General features: G+C 41.8%; 1 protein-coding gene and 1 long non-coding RNA gene across 4 annotated transcripts in view; one reads left to right on the plus strand and one right to left on the minus strand.

The window, feature by feature from the left end:
• The window catches only part of ampd2 (adenosine monophosphate deaminase 2), a 118,583-nt gene that overhangs the window by 91,229 nt on the left and 4,667 nt on the right, over positions 1 to 22,687 (minus strand). The window contains exon 1 of one of the 3 annotated variants that reach the window (XM_033042894.1): positions 10,354 to 10,763. The exons of 1 other annotated variant lie outside the window; for it this stretch is intronic. In XM_033042894.1, the coding sequence (XP_032898785.1) occupies positions 10,354 to 10,741 (388 nt within the window). In that variant the 5' untranslated portion in view covers positions 10,742 to 10,763. Of the gene's footprint in view, positions 1 to 10,353; positions 10,765 to 22,687 lie in introns of those variants that run through there. One more of the 3 variants, XM_033042895.1, reaches the window with a different exon arrangement.
• Positions 10,653 to 16,754, plus strand: LOC116987020. Its single transcript, XR_004415622.1, has 3 exons — positions 10,653 to 10,757; positions 15,386 to 15,432; positions 16,458 to 16,754. It is a non-coding gene; the product is annotated as an uncharacterized LOC116987020 (long non-coding RNA).

A 22,687-nucleotide genomic window follows, 5' to 3' on the forward strand; every position in this document is an offset into this window, starting at 1 on the left:
ACTATATCAACTATTCAAGGTCACATATATCTACAGTGCCCTCCACAATGTTTGGGACAAAGACCCATCATTTATTTATTTGTCTCTGTACTCCACAATTTGAGATTTGTAATAGAAAAAAAAAAATCACATGTGGTTAAAGTACACATTGTATAAAAATGACCTTTAATAAAATCTGGCATTTTGGTTATACCATGTAGAAATTACAGCTGTGTTTACACAGAGTCCCCCCATTTCAGGGCACCATAATGTTTGGGACATAAGGCTTCACAGGCGTTTCTAATTGCTCAGGTGTGTTTAATTGCCTCCATAATGCAGGTATAAGAGAGCTCTCAGCACCTAGTCTTTCCTCCAGTATTTCCATCACCTTTGGAAACTTTCATTGCTGTTTATCAACATGAGGACCAAAGTTGTGCCAATGAAAGTCAAAGATGCCATTATTAGACTGAGAAACAAGAATAAAACTGTTAGAGACATCAAGTCAAAGTCAAATCATTTCACTGCAACTTCAGGTGCATGTGACGAATAAAATTGACTTTGACTTTTGACTTTGAAGTACTTTAAAGAGCACCTATAGTTCTGGAAAAAGGTCTTGTGGACAGATGAGATGAAAATTAACATATCAGAGTGATGGCAAGAGCAAAGTATGGAAGAGAGAAGGAACTGCCAAAGCATACCACCTCATCTGTGAAACACGGTGGTGGGGGTGTTATGGCCTGGGCATGTATGGCCAAAGATCCAAAGCATACCACTTCATCTGTGAAACACGGTGGTGGGGGTGTTATGGCCTGGGCATGTATGGCTGCTGAAAGTACTGACTCAGTTATCTTCATTGATGATACAACCGCTGATGGTAGTAGCATAATGAATTCTGAAGTGTATAAACACATCCTATCTGCTCAAGTTCAAACAAATGCCTCAGAACTCATAGGACTGCGATTCATTCTACAGCAAGACAATGATCCCAAACAGGGCACCATAATGTTTGGGACACAGCAATGTCATGTAAAGGAAAGTAGTCATGTTTAGTATTTTGTTGCATATCCTTTGCATGCAATGACTGCTTGAAGTCTGCGATTCATGGACATCACCAGTTGCTGGGTGTCTTCTCTGGTGAGGCACCCTCCCATCCGCCCGCCCTCGGGCTCCTCCTCCTCCTCCCCTTTTCCTTCCTTCTCCCCCCCCCCCCCCACCCCCCATCAGTCTGAAGAAGGGTTTCGGCCCGAAACGTCGCCTATTTCCTTCGCTCCATAGATGCTGAGTTTCCCCAGCAATTTTGTGTACCAATGATCCCAAACATACTGCTTAAAACAACAAAGGAGTTTATCAAAGCTATAAAATGGTCAATTTTTGAGTGGCCAGGTCAATCACCCGATCTGAACCCAATTGAGCATGCCTTTTATTTGCTGAAGAGAAAGCTGAAGGGGACTAGCCCCCAAAACAAGCATAAGCCAAAGATGGCTGCAATACAGGTCTGGCAGAGCATCACCAGAGAAGACACCCAGCAACTGGTAATGTCCATGAATCGCATACTTCAAGCAGTCATTGCATGCAAAGGATATGCAACAAAATACTAAACATGACTACTTTACTTTACATGACATTGCTGTGTCCCAAACATTATGGTGCCCTGAAACGGGGGGACTATGTATATACACTGCTGTAATTTCCACATGGTGCAACCAAAATGTATAAAAATGATTTTATTAAAATCTGACAAAGTGCACTTTAACCACATGTGATTTTTTTCTATTACAAATCTCAAATTGTGAAGAACAGAGGCAAATAAATAAATGATGGGTCTTTGTCCCAAACAATATGGAGAGCACTGTATTTACTCTGTTGCTGGGTCATTGAATACAAAAGAAATTCGGTGTATTTTAAGGATTACCAGGTTGTTACAGGTGACAATAATTCCTCTTAATGCACTATCAGTTTCAAGTACTGCATAGCTGTCGGTCACTACTAAGGATACACCATCCAGCTTGTATTAAAAGGGATTAAAAAAGCTAAAACAACATCAATATTTCCATCCGGTGGGATTTGGGCGATCAGCTGCAATAATTTCCATACCAATGGGAGCTCTCAAAATAGACTGATTATCAATTGCCATCTTTCTGGTGGCAGTAGCTTATTGGTGCCAGCTGGATTTTTTTTTTGTCTTGCAATACCTATTTTTAAACTTGCCATAGTGTCAAATATTGGCACAGGCTACATTTGAAAAGACATGTAGAGGTTATTCAATACTAAACTGAAGCACTTGTATGTTATAAAGTATCCACAAAGTATTCTGTCATTACCTCATGATACTGAGAATTCTCAACATTTGAAAATAATATCAACGCCTAGTTTATTTATTAGGCAGAACTCAGCATACTCCATCAATTGAACAGATTAATGTTTCCAATGCTTTATGTTAAGTGCAGGCAAGAGAGATTGTAAGCCATCTCTATTTATAATTAGGCCAAAAAAACCGAGGTAGAAAAAGGCAAAATAGATAAAGCAGTTTGTAACCTTTATGTTCAGGACAAGCCCAACGCAGGAATCGGGAAAACAAAAGGTAAATACTACAGTTATCTGAAATAAAACACTGCCAGAAATACTCAGTGGTTAAAGAAAAGATATGTAAGATTTAAATAAGAGTCATTCGCACAGGCCAAAAGGGACCAACCTGACATTTGAAAAATTCAAGTGCAGGAAAAAGAAGAATGCAATGCAGGTAGACAAAAGTGCTGGAGAAACTCAGTGGGTGAGGCAGCATCTATGGAGCGAAGGAAATAGGCAACGTTTTGGCCCGAAACGTTGCCTATTTCCTTCGCTCCATAGATGCTGCCGCACCCGCTGAGTTTCTCCAGCACTTTTGTCTACCTTCGATTTTCCAGCATCTGCAGTTCTTTCTTAAACAATGCAATGCAGGTCATGTACTTGGATTTTTAATGGGCCTATGACAAAGTGAATGGACACAGAATGGACACATTAAAGTCAGGCACATATAGCAAAATGAATTGCAAATTGGCTGCAAAACAGATTACGGCCTACTATTTAGCCAGACAATTGGATATTCCCAAGTGATCGACCATTATTTATAATTTACATTAATGGTTCAGCCTATGCAATTCGATGTACCACTTTAAAACTTTCAGATGACACCAAGGAGGAAGTATGCTGACAAAATGCAGGAAGTCTGCAGAATAGGAAGTAATTCTACAGAAATCATGAGACGATGCATTTTGCTGTAAAGAATAAGACTGCAACTGCCGGGTAACAAGGCATACAGATAAATTATCATATGCACAGCATGTGGGTTAGTAAAGCCAAGCACAAGGTTCCATTTTGAGAGAAACTGAAATAAAAAGTTATGTTTAGTTTTTTGTTTCCTACTATATTGTGTTTTTTTAAATAAATTTGTTTTAATGTTTTCTGTAATGTTATCGATTGAGTATTGTATTTACAAACCTGTTGTGCTGCTGCAAGTAAGAATTTAATTTTTCCGGTACATATGACAATTAAATACTCTTGACTCTCTTGTTCACCTTGTATCAAACTTGGATACAACTTTTAGGGAACCATGTACAATTTATTCTCTATTTTATTAAAATAATTTAAAGGCAATAGTGAAGGGTCAAGAAAAATTGAGGTTGGATTCATCAGGAATAGAATGACAAGTTGATATTGTAAATCACCAAGAATTGATATGATAGTCTTAAAGATGATTGCAGGGTTTTTAAACATAAATATAGAAAGTATATCCAAAACAAAGCTTGAATAAAACAGTCACAAAGACAGTCAGGAATTCAGTAGAAATTTTAGTCAGACCTCATTGCTAAGTACATGGCACAAATATAATAAATGATTTGAGGAGAAACTGTGAAAGCATGCAAGACATAGTAGAAAAGATGGGTAGGGTAGATTATATTAAATAAACTATGGGAGGAAACACATGGAACATAAATAGTATAATTAGACTGAGTGGCCCATTCCCATGCAATATATCTTTTTTAAACAATAAAGTCATGTCTAGATTAAATATATACACAATTATACCCCAACAGTAAAAATATTTGCCAAGAAACAAAATGTTAACTTGAGACACAAGACTACAGAAGCTGAAATCCTGAGAAAAACAAACTTCTGGAGGAAATCAGGACAGGCAACATCTGTGGAGGAAATTGGACTGATATTAACTGACCGTCTGCAGCAGTTTGTATTTTGTAATTAAATATTTAACATTCATAATCTATCCTTAAAATATATCCTTTATCAGGGAAGGCCTGTGTGAACTCATACCCTCAAAATGGGCATGAGAAGAATAGACTGAACTACAGCAAGAGGTTTAGCTTCAACTCACTTCTAAATGACTTTGTGAAAATTCCTCCACCCGATTTGTAAAACTGTCGAATTCAGAAATTTACAACACAGTAAAGTTCCCCATTTGGGCTACCATCTTGATCCTTGCTGATAAAGAGCTATCTTGCAAAGTTTACAATATTTATGAAAACTCATCCAAGAAAAGAACAGCATACATTTAGACAAAGGACCACGTACAGTGCCCCCCATAATGTTAGGGACAAAGATCCTTAATTTATTTATTTCTCTATGTACTCCTCAATTTGAAGCAGCGACTACGATAGATCCCTTCGACGGTGGGGAGGTCAAAGCCGGTGATGGACTGGGCAGCTTTTTGTAGTCTTTTTCACTCCTGGATGTTCAAGTTGCCGAACCAGGCCACGATGCAATCAGTCAGAATGCTCTCTACCGTGCACCTGTGGAAGTTTAGGAGGATCCTCTTCGACATGCTGAATCTCCGTAATCTTCACAGGAAGTAGAGTCGCTGATTTGTCTTCTTTACAATTGCATCGGTGTGCTGGGTCCAGGAAAGATCTTCTGATAAATGCACGCCCAGGAATATGGACCCTCTCCACCATCGTCCCGTTGATATAAACAGGATTGTGGGTCCTTAATAATAATAATAATAAATTGCATTTGCGGGCGCCTTTCAAAGTCTCAAGGACACCTTACAGAAATTAACAAAAGAGAAAAAACATATAGTCGGAGTAAAATAAATAATAAGGACATCACCAATACACAAATTAAAGACAGAAATCGCTCCAAACACAAAAAATCAAAAAACACAATGTGAAGAGAGAGCAGCGGAAGCTAAAGCGTGCCAGCGTCCACTCTCCCTTACGACAGCCATCTTGGACAGACTAACATATTAACTTACACACAAAAAAATCATCCCCCACAATGGTTACCACTGTGGGGGAAGGCACAATGTCCAGTCCCCATCTCCAGTTCTCCCAAAGTCAGGCCTATTGAGGCCACCGCTATTGCCTCTACGGAGGCCCGATGTTCCTGGCCGTTCTGGCCGGGTGGTGTTGCCCCGTGGTCGGGAGAGTCCTCTCAGCGGCTGGGCCACCTGGAACGGCCGCTTCCTAGCTGGGGACCGCGGCTTCCGAGGCCGACAAGGCCGCGCCGGGTTGGAGCTCCCAGGCTCCCGATGTTAGAGTTGGCGCCGCCCGCTCCGCAGACCCGCAACCCGCAGTTCACCGGAGCTCCAGCGCGTCGATCCAGCACGGCGACCCTGGCAAGGCATCGCCCGCTCCGCTCCGCGATAGCGCTCCAGCGCTGTGCCGCCACCGAAGCCGAGGTGCTGGGCAGTCCCCGCCAGGAAACGGCGCTCCACGCCCGCTGGTAGGCCACGAGGACGGGTCGACGGGGCAGCCCGGGTAAAAAGCTGCCTCACCGACCAGGTAGGGACCTAGAAGTATAATTACCCCCTACCCCCCACATTAAAAAGTCAATTTCTCCAACAGACGAAGCACAGGACTTACTAAAAACTTCCAAAAAAAAGTGAATTAAACGGACGGCTGCTGGTTAGCAGCCGTTCCCCAAGATGGCTCCTCCTCCTTATCCTTCCCCTACTAAAGTCCACAATCAGTTCCTTGGTCTTACTGATGTTTAGAGCCAGGTTGTTGTGCTGGTCAGTCGGTCGATCTCACTTCTATACTCTGACTCGTCCCCATCTGTGATTCGTCCAACCACAGTGGTGTCATCGGTGAACATGATGATGGAGTTTGCACTATGACCGGCTATGCAGTCATGGGTATAGAGTGAGTAAAGCAGGGGGCTGAGCACGCAGTCTTGAGGTGCTCCCGTAGTAATTGTTACTGAGGATGAAGTGGTTCCTCCAATTCGAACAGACTGTGGTCTGTGGATGAGGAAGTCGAGGATCCAATTGCAGAGTAAGCTAACCAGTGCTCTCTTTCATCTTAATTATGTTCCAAACAGTTGATTTTGGTAAGCCTGTTTTGCTGATGTTTCTGAGAGTTTTATTTTTGTTTCTTGGTCTCATGGCTTATTTGACTTTCATTGGCACAACTTTGGTCCTGATGTTGATAAACAGCAATAAAAGTTTCCAAAGGTAATGGAAAGACTGGAGGAAAGACTAGGTGCTGAGAGCTCTCTTATACCTGCATTAAGGGGGCAATTACACCCGAGCAATTACAAACACCTGTGAAGTCATGTGTCCCAAACATTATAGTGCCCTGAAATGGGGGGGGGGAACACTATGTATAAACACAGCTCTAATTTCTATATAGAGAAACCAAAATGTATAAAAATGGCCTTTAATAAAATCTGACAATGTGCACTATAACCACATGTAATTTTGTTCTATTACAAATCTCAAATTGTGGAGCACAGAGGCAAATGAATAAATAAATAAGTCTTTGTCCCAAAGATTATGGAGGGCACTGTACCTTCTTCAAGCCAAGTCACACAGTATTGCAAGTGTTTCACAAAATGATCTAACGCCCATGTCATAAAACCACAAGTTACAATGAATATGGTGATTACTGATGGCAATTATTTTGTTTAACATTTGTTGCAAAATGTTTTTACTTATCTGTCAACCGTTGTTGTTACTAACAATAAACAATTTCCCACTTCTCTATAAGGCTGCCTATCAAGTAAATAAAAAGTGAGAGAAATGTTATGGTAACATTGAACATTTTGTAGGAACTGATGCAGTGTTCAGGATCTTGTATTAGGATTTGAATTATTTTGTTTCTTATGGATTATTATTTTTTTTTAAATTAAACACTTAGGATTTGGTTTACATTTATTTTGCATCAATAAAACTGTGGCAATATATTTTGCAATGTCAACCCTGTATTTTGTGAAATGTTAGGTTTCAAAATGTGGCAATTATGTGCAATTGCAGACCAATCATGTTTGCTTGCAAAGAAATAGAATTAGTAAAAGCAGAGATTTTAAAAAGGCTTTAAATGCCTTTATATTTAATGCCAATACAATGTAGTTGCAATTTATTAGAGACCAAACATTGGTCCATTTGACTAAAGATTTAAGTGAGCAAAAATTGTTGATTGTTGACAGCACACAAGCCATTAATAAAAAAATTTAATGAATATATCGAGCACAATGAACAAGGAAACAAGAATATGCAAATGTTCCATGTCGGTGCCAAGATTCTCCTCATTTGGCAGTCCTTGTATTATGACAAAATAAGATTTTGATTACCATTTCTGCAGTTTGAAAATGACGAGTGATTTTCAGAGCTAAAACAGTGCTCCAGAAGGGCAGTCCGTGAATATTCTAGATGTTATCAAACATAGACAAAAAAGGTTAAAGCGTCGGAGTCAAATTTATGTGGAATTAAATGTCAGGATAGAGGTGTCAAATTTTTTAGGGCATAGCTTTAAGATGAGGAAGGAATGACCAAAGGAGATTTGTGAGGTGGGATTTTTTTTTTACAGCGGTAGATACATGGAATAGGCCATTCTTTGGAAAGTGAACCAAAATGTCCTACACGTTACCAAATGGCATCACATAAAGTAATACATTAAAAAATTATTGTCAGAGATTAATCTTATTCATTGCAATTTTCCTACCTACAGAACTATAATGCATGTCTGCTAAAGATATGAACATTCTAGCTTTTTAAAATTCGCAAGAGTTTGTAAGATAAAACTGAGTTATGAAAAAAATGCTTTTGTGTGAAGACACACACATGACCAGTCATATTTGACCTCAGACCCTAAACAAACATTGTCGGCATAACATATATATTTCACTAGATAAACTTCGATACAAATATGAATCATACACAGTACAAAACAATATACCAATTTTTGGTCCTACACGTGACTAAGAATGCACTTGCAGGGGAGGTGGTAGAAGTATACACGACATTGATGTTTAAGAGGCATTTAGAGAAGTACATGAGCATGCAGAGAATAGGGGATTATAGACTAACTGCAGGCAGATGGGGTGAGATTAATTTGGCATCATAAGTGGAACAGACATCAAGGACCATAGGGCCTATTTCTGTGCTGCACTGTTAATAAATTTCAACTGAGCTAGTGCTGAGAACAAATTCTATATAGATTAAGAGCAGAATATTCAACCTGAATTCTTGTACCCGATCACTGAACATGGTGACCTTTGGAGATGCATGTGTCTGGGAAGAATGGTACTCAAATCAAGGCTAAATAAATTAACAGCTTGATGACATTTATCTAAACTAATGAGTGATTGTTTTGGTAAAGTTTCAACATGCAAACTCTACAGACTTAAAAAAGTGGATAAGTGTCTCAAAATATCGCAGCATCATTATCTATTTGTGTGTTGTGAAGCAAGGTAAAAGATTACCACTACAATTATCTGATCAGTCTGATAGGAGGTCAATGAGTGAGCAACTTTGTAACTTTCATACATATCTGCGCAGGTCCACATTCGTCAATACAATACTCATGATTGAAAATATTAAGCTTAAATCATGTCCAGATCACTAATAATAAGCATTATAAATTTATAATAATATGAATACTTTTAAAATTACAGCTCCATAATGCTCCAAGATCCCAAATCCCCTCCAAATTTGCACTCCTGACTCAAGACCTAATTCCCTTCTTAAATCTTAATTTTGAGCCCCAGAATTCCCTTTTCAAATCGCTCTGCTTCTCTTGTCCTTTAGGCAGGGCATCCTTTAAAATGATTTAAGTTATCTGTTCTGGCTTGCTGGCTTGCTGCCAAACTTTGTTTGTCAAAACACTTTATCGGTTCAACATAATTGTTTCAGTAAATGCGAACTAGCAGTCAGGAATACACCAGAATGGTGAAGTGCATAAATCACATTGAATGACCCAGTCCATTCTGCTGAAAGGTCATTTACCCACAACAATACCATTAATTCTGTTTTACTCTCCCTGCCTGGTGTTCTAGCAGTTTCTGATTTTATTATAGATTTTAAAACAAATTGCCAGAATGTTTTTTAAATCAAATCTTCTTTGTCAATATTCTTCATTAAAGAATTCGATTTACATTTTGTGAACATGGTAATACTTCGAGTTTTCCTACAACCTACAGATTAAAAAATCTATTTACGTACAATTTGTTTTTAATAGTTGGTCTGATATCGATGCACAACAGCAATGACATTAAAAATAATCTGGCTATTATGGAGTTGATTCTTTGTGGGGTATTTAATTCTCCAATATTCATAACAAATATCAGATCTGCCCCCTAATATGGTTTATAGAGATGACACAAAGCTAGTCCATCTCCAAAATTAAAACGCATTACAGCAGTAACAGGGACACAGATGAACTGTAGTGCAAGCAATTGGTTTACAAACAAATCAACATACAACCAGCACTGCAGATAAATGATAAATAATTAGCTAACAGAATACATTGCAAAAAGAGGAAGGAAAATGGCTTGCATCTTTTCAATCATGGATCAAACATCACTAATTATTTGTCTGGATGGGTTTTAATATAAGAATTAACCTGCATTCGACGTGTAATTATTCACTAATCATATCTTAAATCTCTAATTTTAGGCTGAAGATGCCTTCTGTCTTTAATTTTTGGAGCAAAGATCCCTCAGATCTTTTCATTTGATGAAGCCCAGATGCCTTGTAATTAATCGTGGATTAAATGCCACATTTGGTCCGTTCCTGCTGCATAAGGAATCAGCATCCCCGATAATCTGACCGGAAGCAGGTCTTCTAATTCTAAAAAAATAAATCAACTAAAACGGTATTTTTTTTTAAAGAGTAAAGGCACGGGGTAAATAGCAAACAGGGAAATGTTGAGCAACAGTGACAGCCACTGCAGCGCAATTCAGTCTCGTATATCTTAAAAATAGACACAAAATGCTGGAGTAACTCAGGGGGACGGGCAGCATCTCTGAAGAGAAGGAACGGGTGATGTTCCGGGTCGAAACCCTTCTTCGGACTCATAAATCTAATGCAGGTCAATTGCAATATTAAAGCTGTACAGTACAGGGTGTTTGATGCTGAAAGTTGACCTTTAGCCGAGGACTCACCCACAGACTCGGCGCTTTGCAGACTGCTCCTGCCGTGGAGTCGGGGCCGCAGTTTCTTGGCTCGGATGGGGATGGGGTCTGACATGTTGTCTCCAGATGAGGATCCTTGCGACTGCGAGGATGAGGAGGAGGAGGATGAGGATGAGGAGGAGGATGATGCTCCTCGTTGACGCCAGGCGCTGCTCCACCAACAGGCGAGGGACCGCTTCCACTTCCCGCCCCCGCCCACCAGTGAGCAGGCGCCCGGCGCCGCTCGAGCGGGCAGCCCAACGGCCGGGCGCGGGCGCGGGCACGACACGGGCGCGAGCACAGGCCGCGGGCCCGCCGTCGCCCCTAGCAACGGGCCCAGTGCCCGCCGCTGCAGCCCCCCGCTCCTCCTCATCATCATCAATGTCGCGCTGCAGGTAATGGCCGCCAGTGCTCGGGAGACTGGCAACGAAGCTCTGACCCCCGGGGACAGCGAGAGGGAGGAAAGGAGACCGGGAACGAAGCTCTGACCCCTGGGGACAGAGGGAGGGAGAGAGACTGGGAGTGAAGCGCTGATCCCTGGGGACAGAGGGAGGGAGACTGGCTGGGAGTGAAGCTGGCACCCGGGGAGAGAGGGAGCCTAGTCCTGACAAGGGGAGATACACTGGGGGGGTGAAGCACTGAGGAAGGGAGGGGGATAATGGGAGGGGGATAGAGGGAGGGAAGGAGACCGGGAACGAAGCTCTGACCCCTGGGGACAGGGGGGAGAGAGAGACTGGGAGCTCTAACCCCCAGGGACTGAGGATGAGAGACTGGGAGTTAATTCCTGACCCCCAATGATAGGGGGAGAGAGACTGGGAGCTCTCTCCCTGGGAGTCAGAGGGGGACAGGGAGCGAAGTCCTGACCCCCTGGTGCAGAGGGAGAGTTGGAGCCTAGGAGCGAAACTTTGGGGGGGGCAGGGGTAAGAGACTGGACTGGGCAAGAAACTTGGAACCTGCTCTTGTGCCCAGGTCTAGGGTGTGGGGGAGGGGGAGGGGGAGGGGGAAAAGAGAGCCCGGCAGAGTTAGATTCAAATAAACTGAGAAACTTGCAGGTTCAAACTTGGAGACGATTGAATCTCTTACAAATCAACTTGTCGGTCCAAACTCCAGAATTCTTGAAGTGCTGCAGGTTCAATCAGATTCCCCCGAAGAATACGATGGTTGCACGTTGTAGATCCAACTCTATTCACAAGTTTTATTTACTTGTGTAATTCCTTACATACCCAATTTAAAAATAGACCCTTGATGGTTTAAACACGGTAACAGGCGTTCCTGTCACTGTGTTATAGGAACCCTTCTGTATTATGTACTTTGGCAAACTTATCCCAGGCCAGAAATATACATGTAACACAATAACACAGTAACGCAAGGGCAATGAAAAAGTTGGGGATAACTTGGCACACCAGTAACCAGAAGGTTTGGGAACAAGATCCAATTATCCCATCGTTCGAATTTTAAAAAGAAAGACTTGCATATCTATTTCTATTGCTATTCACATTCCCTTCAGGACATTCTAAAGCACTTGATAGTCGTTGACATACATTGGAAATGTTGTCACTTAGTAAATGTAGCAGATTATGCACATAAAAAGTTCCTGATATTGTAAAGATAACCACATATCACTCTGCAATTGTGCAGTGATTACGTTACTGAACCAACAGTTTGAGTTCTGAGCACAAGTAGCATTTTTGGAATTTAAATTAAAAATAAATGCACAAGCTAATGAAGAATGTCAGCAAGCACGAATCTGCTGCCGCACTGTCCTAATGTCCTTCAGGAAAGGGAACCAGTCATTCTTATCTGATCCACCTTACATAACTTCAGACCTGCCAATATAAAGGACTTTTAATTGCCTCCCCAGTTTAGTCATGTAAATGGGGTTAGACAATTCAGGCCAGAAAATACACAAATGCTGGAGTAATCAGCGGGTCAGGCAGCATCCTTGGAGAAAATGGACGTTTCAGGTCACGACCCTTCTTCAGACAAAGGGTCTCGACCCAAAACATCACATTCACATTCTACAGGGATGCTTTCTGACCAACTGAGATACTCCAGTATATTGTCTTTCCTTGGCAAACCAGCATCTTCTCCTCCTAGTTTCTACAATAAAGGCTGGAATCTTGTTTTAGGAGATAAATATATAGAGGGATAACTATTCAGCACAAGACCACTATTGGCCAGGACTCCCCTGTTACAGAATAGAGCTGCTGAAGCTATTCCCTTCTATGAAAACATATGCGACCTTGAGTTAACATCTCATCCAAAACACTGCAAAAAGGACGTATCTTTATTCAATCATTTATGACGACATGTCGAACAACTTCAGAATCTTTTTGTGCTGTGGGAAAACTCAGGTAAATAAATGATCCGGATTATATGTTTAACAATAATAATAATTTTAGATGTTTTTGGAGGAAATCATCAGAAATAAAGGAATAGTTTTGTTTGATTCTCGGTATGACAATCTAAAGTATGATTCAGTTAACACTGAAAATCAGTAAGGTTTACCACAGAAAACAAGAACCTGTTGATATATTCCGCAACCGAACAAAGAATGTAGTCCAGACCAGTAAGTTTACAATTATATTCCAACCAACATCACTTTAACTATTTGCAGTGGTGACATTATGGTTGAAATATGCAGTTCAATAAAGGTCCATTACTGTGTGGTTATATAAATAGTTGTGCAACTGAGTTATCAGCAACAATTAATCAATTAAAACATTAAAACTTAATTTTATTCACCATTTAATGGACTGTAAATTAGAATTTAAAATTGAAGTGTGTTATTTTGGGAGTGTGGGGGACATCTATGAAATGCAAATTTGCAATAGAGATCATTGATATATTTGTTTTGGTAAGATTTTGTGTTTGGGGAAAATCATCTACATAAAAACATTATCTCATTTATTGATATTGAATAAAGAATGAAGGGTAATAACCTAAAATGTGTGGGTGGCTTAAAAATCCCACTCAGTTTGACAACATTGCTTTAGTGCTTGTAAAGGCTTTGTACTCAAGTCCTCTCCCTTGGGTTTGAAGATCGGTAGAGGTCCACCATTTTGTGTCAATTCTTTATATGATAACACCAATAGCATTAATCTTTCAAATAAAATGAAACATGCACAGCTGCCATTTAATATGTTTTCTTTATTAGAACTCCCAGATGCTGACAACTGTTGTGTATTTTATGCTCTTAACTGCTGTTCTACTGCAGTAATGAAGGAGTGATGTTGAAATATGCTAGTATACCCAGTCAAGGCTCAATGCACTGATTATAGATGTTGTTGGTGAAGAACGTGAAATAGTGTGGTCCTAGACAACATTCTTTGTTCAATGGAGATTGGTAGTATGATGGCTAAGTTAGTGAGCCATAATTCAAGAGATTTGGGTCAAAGTTCTGGAGACTGAGTTCAAAACAAACCATAGCAACTGGGGAAATAAAACTGCAAATATTAAAAAAACGTAGAAACAGATTATCGTAGAAACTAACCTTGCTGGCTTACATCCGATAGGAGAGGGGATTTATCACCCTTGCCCAGTTTGGCTTCCATGTGACTGAACCAACAGCAGTATGCTTGACATATGACAGTATGCTGCCTTATGAGATGCCTCAAGTTCTTTCAAGGAGTGGGTATTTAAAGTTTGTCTTTACAGTGTTCTGTTATTCTGTGGCACTTGGAAGATACATGGATAGGAAAAGTAGAGGGATATAGGCCAAACGTGGGCAAATGTGGCTAACTCAGAATGGCAACTTGGTCAGCATGGAGGGCCTGTTACCATGCTGTGACAAAATAAATATCCATCTTATGTGAAAAATATACATCTTCTAGATGCGCTGGGACGCATCCTCAGTGATGTGACCTGGGGTCATCGGGTGTTTCGGGTCTCACAACATCAGACACCCTCACCCAGGCAATCCAGCCGGGGTTGATCAGGCTCCGACTTGCTTCCCAGCAGCAACCGCCCACGGATCAGCCATCTTAATAACTACTCTGCACGGGTTGGGAGACTCTAGTGCGTGGAGGGACTGGGCTCTGTGGGGTGAGTCCTGGCCGGGCTCCTCCTGCGTCTCACCAGGTTCAAGGCCTGTGCGCTGCACCTCCTTCTCCTTCTCCGAGCATATCATTCTCGCCTGATGGATTTTTAGGCCACGGTGGTTCATTAGGCCTTTCCGTAGCTTTACTGGGTGTCTTTCTCACGAAAGACACGGACTGGGGTGCTAACCCAGCCTGTCCCGGGTGCCGTCTTTCCGTGCCGTCAACTGTCTCTCCAGTAGTCACCAAACCATTCTTGGTTGTCACCCAGTCTATTCCTAGGTACCACTGACTGAGCCAGACTTCTGTGTGAAAAATATACATCTCCTAGATGCGCTGGAACGCATCCTCGGTGATGTGACCTGGGGTCTTCGGGTGTTTTGGGTCTCACAACATCAGACACCCTCCCCCAGGCGTTATATTAAACGGTTATGAAATGACTGCCGCAATTACACAAGAACTGGATTTTGTCACATGACGCATTCTGCCATATTTCTCAGACAGGATAGACAAGACCACTGCAATACAGCCATTACAAGACTGAAAACAGGGTCAGTCTTTTTTGTTAAATGAAAGGGAAAGAAAAATAAAAGCAGTATTTCACAGTAACTAAACTGCCTATTACACACAAAATTAAGCCAAACTGATCATCAGTTCCCCTTTTGCTAATTACACGGATAGTGTTGCTATGGCAATGGGTTGAATTGCTAAGTGAACTTGCTATATAATCTTGCCAAATCCCATTGTGCAAATATTTTTTTGGATGATTCACTTGTTTCAATTGAAGACAGTCATTTTTTAAAAATATACACTTCTCCAACCACAATTTTTTTTGCCATCTGCATAAATTGGTTTAAGTCAGTCTTCTCCCCGTGTACTGTTCCTGACAATTTATCATGAATAGAACATTTCATTTTTATTTATTCTGTTACAAAAAGCAGCATAAATTTGTAAAGCTCTCTTCATCCTGGTTCATTGTTTCCCAGCAGATGACAAGACCTCAATAACACCTCCTCATGTACATAATGCAACGGTAGGCGTGATCATAACTGCTCATCAAGTACTTCAAGTTCTACACAATGAGGACATTGGCTTCAATGTATTTATGCATAAAATAATTCCTGCCCTCTTGCATAAAAATCTTAGTCACTTTCTATCTACCTTAGCAACAGTAACTTCAATTTACATAGGAAAAGTCCCCAAGGCTTTCAAATAAATTGTTTCACACAAAATATAACAAAATCTAATTGGGCAAATAACAAAAATATTTTCTAAAGAAGTAGCTTTGATAAAGTAGATAAAGAGAGAAGAGTTTGGAAGGAAATTCCTGAGTTGAAGGCCTCTGACAATTTTAATATATTCAAGTGTGAGGGTGGGGGGGAAGGGGCGAGAATTTTAAATGGAGGGATTGTTTATGCAAGCATAGACATAATGGATAAATTGGACAATGTGATTTGGGACAAGAAGAGCAGAGGATTGGATGTCTTCGTTTATCAAGCGTATAACAAAGGAATCCACGCAAAAGGAATGGAATGCTTTGTCACATGTGACTAGGCACAGTGAAATTCTTTGCTGCATACCCTATATATACACAAATAGCAGCCACCTACGGCGCTGACAAAGTTACAAAGCACGCCGGCTCCTCCTTTTGTTCTCCCCCCCCCCCCCCCGCCCCCCGACAGTGGTTCTCCCATGCCAGGTCCCCATTGTCCTTTGTGTCCGTCCATCCCCTATTGTCCATTGTTCTCCCCCCACCTCCCTCACGCTCCGCTGACCCAGACTCCGACCCGCGAGGCCCAGCTCCTCCGTCCGACCCGCGAGGCCCTGAAAGTGTGTTGGAATAATCAATAGAGGTACAAAGACAAAGATAAGGCTTTCTTGATTTAGAAGCAAAGAACCACATATGCTGGTTTATACCAGAGACACAAAGTCTGGAATAACTCATCAGATCAGGCAGCATCTCTGGAGAAATAGGATGGGTGACCTTTCGGGTCGGGGCCCTTCTAGTTTGAAGAAGGGTCATGACCAGAAACGTCACCCATCCTTTTTTCTCCCAAGGATGCTGCCTAACCCGCTGAGTTACTCCAACACTCTATTGAGGGCTTTCACTTGTTGAAACAAGGATGGAGTCAAGGGATGCCACAGAGATGGGAATAGGAAGCCTGAGAATATCTTGGATGTTTGGTTCAAAACTGTTTTCAGGCCATACTTGACACCAAGGTTGCAAACAGAATCTGACAGCTGAAAGGGAGGCCAACGATCACACTGTCAGGTTCACACATTATATAATGGTGATGTAATTACTGGACTCAAACTATGTGAACAAACTTTCAATTACTTGTTGATTTTACAGCATTTGTTTTTTTCTCACGCTTACAAAATTCGTAATTTAGGTAATATACAAGGCTTTTTATAGAACATGATACTTAAAAAATCCTTCTATAGAAATGAATCTGCTGTACTTTTCTAGTTTGGTTTGTGTGACTACAAAACCAGAGTAAATGTTGGATTTTAATCTGTAATGGTTTTATTCAATGTTAATAATTAATTTACTCGCTCCATTTCCCCATTTCTGAGCCAGCACTTGTTTGGGACTGCCCTCTGTGTTAGTGATTTCCATTATTAACTGAATCAAGTGAAATACACTTGTGGGATTAGTTTACAGATAACGAGAAAGTTGCAGTTTTACAATTCACTCACAATGCTAATTGAGACAACTAAATTACTTAGTTTGTGCTCATTTATAAGAAAGTGGGTCTTAATCTATTTGTTATCTCTAAAAGCAGCAGCAAATATTTCTCACAGCCCAACAGTCACCATTGTTTCTGGTTATTGACAGTCAGGACCCCAATTGTATTCCAGCCACTTTCAATGAACTCATTTCTGCTATTGAATCCTATGTTGCAACAAGATAGAAAATGCTGCACCAAACCACATACAGTTAGTTGCGTGCTTTTTGTACAGTGGTGGCTTTGACACTTTCATTGTAATTCTAATAATCCTAAAATATAGACAAATAGATCAGCTGTTAAACCTAAAATGAGCCACATTAATAAATAAATATTTTGTTCCTTTAACAGCCTTGAAATATTCCAACCTAATTTATAACCAAATAAGCACTATTTCAGGGACAATCGGGTCTAGTGTTCAAGGAAATGCGGCAGCTAATTTGTATGCGATCAGCAATAAGATAGACAGTGGTTGCTTGGAGAGAACTGGTCCAGTCATATATAAATCAGGTTGTCAAATGATGAACAAGCTCAAAGGGGCGAAAAGACTTTCATGTTCTCGTTTCTTAGTCGGAGTTATACCGCATGGAAAGAGGAACCTTGACCTAACAGGTCCATACCAACCAGTTTGTCTACCTGAGCCAGTCCCACTTGCAAACGCTTAGCTATATATCTCTAAACCTTTTATAGTCATGCACCTGTATAGTCCAAATGTATTTAAAACACTCTAATTGTACCCTCCTCAATCACTCCCCTGACAGCTCATTCTACATGCCTACCTCCTTTTATGTGCAAAGGTTGCCCCCTCAGGTCTCTTAAAGCTTTTCCCCTTAATTCTATGCCACAATTCTATACCTTAATTCTAGTTTTAGTCTGTAGACATGTTCATGCCCTCATGATTTTATCTATCTATCTATATTACTAAAACTCTGTTCTTGACCGGTTTTGGCTTTCTGTGCTGCGGTTTCCGAGAGTACGCCACCACCTACGGCCGTCATTTTTGGCCACCTCGCTCTGAGCCCCCCTCCGCCACATGTGTGCCGAGGACTTTTCCTGTCGATGAAAATTGACAGAGATATTAATGTTTTTACAACATTCCCCATTCTCTCTGCTGCCCCCGCTGGAGGGAGGGGGAGGGACTATAAAACCAGGAAGTGGTGTGACTCAATCAGTCTCTGCAATTGGTGTGCCTCAATCAGTCTCTGCAAGTGGTGTGCCTCAATCAGAGCTTTGAATGACACTGACAAATGTCTACAGCACTGTGAGTACCCTTAATTTGGTTTGAAAATGAAAATATGGTCAGAGGTAAAAAAGCACTGCCTGCAAATGGTTGTTTGGGTTTGGGTTGAAGTAAAAAGGCACTCTCTCTCCCCCCCTCCTTCTCCCCCCTCCCTCTCCTCTCCCCCCCCCCCCCCCTCCCTCTCCCCCCCCCCCCTTCTCCCCTCCCCTCCCCTCCCCCCCCTCCTCCCCTCTCCTCCCCCCTCTCCTCCTCTCCGCCTCCCCCCCTCTCCTCCTCCCCCCCCTCTCCTCCTCCCCCCCCTCTCCTCCTCCCCCCCCTCTCCTCCTCCCCCCTCTCCTCCTCCCCCCCCTCTCCTCTCCCCCTCTCCTCTCTCTCTCCCCCCCCCCTCTCCTCCCCTCCCCCTCTCCCTCCCTCTCTCTCTCCCCCCCTCTCTCTCTCTCTCCCCCCTCTCTCTCTCTCTATGTCCTCTCTCTCCCCTCTCTCTCTCTCTCCCCTCTCTCTCTCTCTCTCCCCCCTCCTCCCCTCTATTAGCATGAGTGCGGGAGGGGGGGGGGTAAGTTAGTGTGTGATGCTGCATGCCGCCTCCCCCCCCCCACAATCGCACGTTGGGGGAACAGACCCAACGGGTCTGCACTTGGTCTAGTATATTTATAAAATCATCCTTCAGTCTCCGTTACTCCAGAGAAGAAACCCCCAACCTATCCAGTCTGTTTGTAACTCAAGCCCTCCAGTCCCATGAAAAACCTTGCGAATGTTTTTTGCACCCTTTCTACATAATGGCATTCTTCCACTAGCATGGTGACCAGAACTGTGGTCTCACTAATGTCTTATACATTTGTAACATGATGTCCCAACTCTTGTACACAATGCCCTAACTGATGAATGCAAATATGCCAAACACAACCTTCAATCACCCTGTCTACCTGCATCTTTGGAGTCCATCAACCAGAAAAGCTCAGTTCTAAAGATAATCTTTGGAGGTTTTATCTATATTCATTCTTTTACTTTACGAGCACACTTAAAACAAAATAACCAATCCAGTTCAGTCACAGACAACAGTTTCTAAATAGAAAACTTTAATTTGGGAAATATGTAGTCGGTTGCAGGCAAGTCTAAAATACGTAACATTTGAGCTCCTGAATCATTATTAAACTACAAAACAAGATCATTTGTGAAAAACTGCAAGATTCAATCTATCGAATGGAAAACTATGAAAATAAAAATGGACATTGATGTAAGGGGTAACCCATCTTAAAACTTGTTGAAATATATCTTCTGTATTATGTCAACAGAATCAAAAGCAGCTTTTGAAAAGAACAGGTTGTAGGATAAATGATCTACTTGCATTGAACAACTGCTGATATGATTACATATCATAAATGTTCACACTTCCCTTCTCCAACAGCTGACTCATCTCAGGGTAAAATTCCCGATGTGCAGAGTCTCTATTGCATTTCAGACCATTGATTGTCAGACATTTGGTCTTCAATTAAAGAAAAGAACAACAAGGTCAAAATACTCAAGGGCAATCATGTTTACAGCCACTAATGTGTATTATGACATCCTGCATCAATGTCAGGGATAAGAAACATGGCTGTTTGCCTATGCTATGCCAACAGCAAGGATTTGGGTGCAGCAAGTTAGAAATTATGTAGTTAGGTGCAGCGAACAATTAGGAAGGTGGAAGGGTAATACGTTGGCCATTATTGAGTAAAGGAGCAGGGATTTGAGTACAGGAGCAGGGGTGGCATGCCGAGCTGTAGGAGGTCTTGATGAGACTCCGCCTGGAGTTGTGTGCATTTGTTGGTCTCCGAGGAAGATGAGAGTGCAATGAAGGTTTACCAAACTGATTTATAGGTTAGCAGGATTAACTGTTTGAGATTATCAGGTTCACTGGAGTTCGGAAGAATGAGAGGGGATCTCAAAGGAACCTATACAATTCTAACAGGAAAAGACACATAGTGGTGGAGTAACTCAGCAGGTCAGGCAGTATCTCTGGAGAATGTGGATAGGCAAGGTTTCAGGTCAGGATCCTTCTTCAGGCTAATTGTGGGGGTGGTTCGCAACTCCTCAATGCTTTTGCCTCACAATTTGTCTTTTCATCTCTTTGGCTTTGTCCAACCATCTGCCTATCAAAACCCCCTCTCACTCATGTATCCACCTATTACCTGCCATGCTTATCCTGCCCCTCCTCTCTTCCAGCTTTCTTGCACAATTGTAATCTAGTTTCTGAATCGTTGAGGTCTGATACACTCAACATTAACCTGCTGTGCTTACAAATGCGTGTAATTTTACACAATTTTTCTGAAATGCCACAGGTGAAGAATGTTTTTTAATATTCTCAAGAGTGCCTTTAAATATATTACTCACCCCCTGATACATTAGAGTTCGGGAAAGGAAGTACTAGTTTGCAGCATTGAGATAATTATACAATTCAGGGAAATTCTTCAGCATCACAGAAGCACTCTAATTACAGTGCGTTGTTTTGAGCTTTCAAAATTTGCTGATTTAATGGGAGGTTTCCGAAACAAATAAATTTACTAAACTTGCAGAGTGTGGATGACAAACAAAATGGTACAGTTCCATGCCTTCCACATCAGTCTGAGGTGGATAGGTGGATGATAGATATTAATGGGAATCAAAAAAGATAATTTTGATCTGGCCATTATTAAACTTCAGCTCAGATGCACTATTGTAGCTAGCTGCCTTTTCAAAATGGGAGATACCAGCTGGAAACAGAAGCTAACCCAACTTGTGTTGCTTGATACTATGAAGAGAGAGCATGAAATTGTGGCGAAGACTACAATCGATGGTGAACACACTTCCGCTGCATGGGAGTGGATGTTGCATTGTGGCAGCTGTAAGCAGAACTGTGTGTGACAACATTTGTCAGAAAGAACTGCAGATGCTGGTTTAAATATCGAAGGGAGACACAAAATGCAGGAGTAACTCAGCAGGACAGGCAGCACCTCTGGACAGTAGGAATGGGCAACGTTTCGGGTCGAGACCCTTCTTCGGACTGATGTCAGGGGAGTGGGCGGGACAAAGATAGAATGTAGTCGGAGACTGGTGTGAAGAACTGGGATGGGGAGGGGATAGAGAGGGAAAGCAAGAGCAATTTGAAGGAAGTCAATGTTCATACCGCAGGGGTGTAAACTACCCAAGCGAAATACGAGGTGCTGTTCCTCCAATTTGCTCTGGGCCTGTCTCTGACAATGGAGGAGACCCAGGACAGAAAGGTCAGATTGGGAATGGGAGGGGGAGTTGAAGTACTGAGCCACCGGGAGGCCAAGTAAGTTAAGACGGACTGAGCGGAGGTGTTCACGTTGATTAGATACATCAAAGTGAAGACTGGGTGATCAAAGCGCCAAAGAGCCCAAGTAGAATTAGCAATGATGAGCAAAGCAGAATGCAATTTGTACATCTGAGCTGCATAGGCTCAGCATTGTGGTAGGTTAAATGTAGTTCAGCTCGGTCGATCCCCAACTGTTGCAGGTGCAGCACAGTTGAAAGCCATAGCGATGAGTTACACAACCACAGAAAACCCAATGTGCATTTTTGCATTGTCTTTATTTTGCAGTCTTTTTCTTTCCATTGTTTATAACATAATTTATGTAAATTTTTTGTTTTTGTGTGTTGTCTGAGCCTGAAATGCTGCTGCAAAAGCAAAATTTTCATTGTACCTTTCCTCACTACTTGTGCATATAACAATAAACTTGACTGTAAAGTTAGAGTCTGAGATGGAGGCAACAGTGAGGTGACTTAAGGGCCTGTCCCACTTACGTGATATTTTCGGCGTCTGCTGCGACTATGACGGGTGCCGGCAGTCGTAGGTGCCGTAAGTGGGACAGGCCCTTTAGAATGACCAGCCTTCTGAAAAGTACGTTTACAGCAGTGTTCCGGATGTGGGATTGAAAAATCAGAGGGCAAAAAACTATTAGGCAAATGCGCTTTGGGGAAGATAAAGGAAATATGGTGCAAGGTTCACCTGTAAAGGCAGAAAACAGGCAGTTGAAGCACAGTAGCTCTGCAGACGATCACAAGCTCAGTGAGTTCTCTGCACTTATAATACATCGACTGAGCTCAGCACCTCCAGACAACTGGATTGTGGAAATTGCTGCTCTGCTGGACTAAAATTCCAGTTCAATATCATGCATAAAGGTGTCGACACTCCAAAACACCACTCAAGCCAAGGAAAACGCATCATATAAAAAGCACCATTGAATGCCAGTTGAAGCTGATGCAGTACCTAAAGGGCCTGTCCCACTTGCATGCGATTGCATGCGTTTGGCGCGACCAAACGGAAGCGGATTTCACTC

This window comes from Amblyraja radiata, chromosome 24 (assembly GCF_010909765.2).
Source record: "Amblyraja radiata isolate CabotCenter1 chromosome 24, sAmbRad1.1.pri, whole genome shotgun sequence".
NCBI lineage: Eukaryota > Metazoa > Chordata > Chondrichthyes > Rajiformes > Rajidae > Amblyraja > Amblyraja radiata.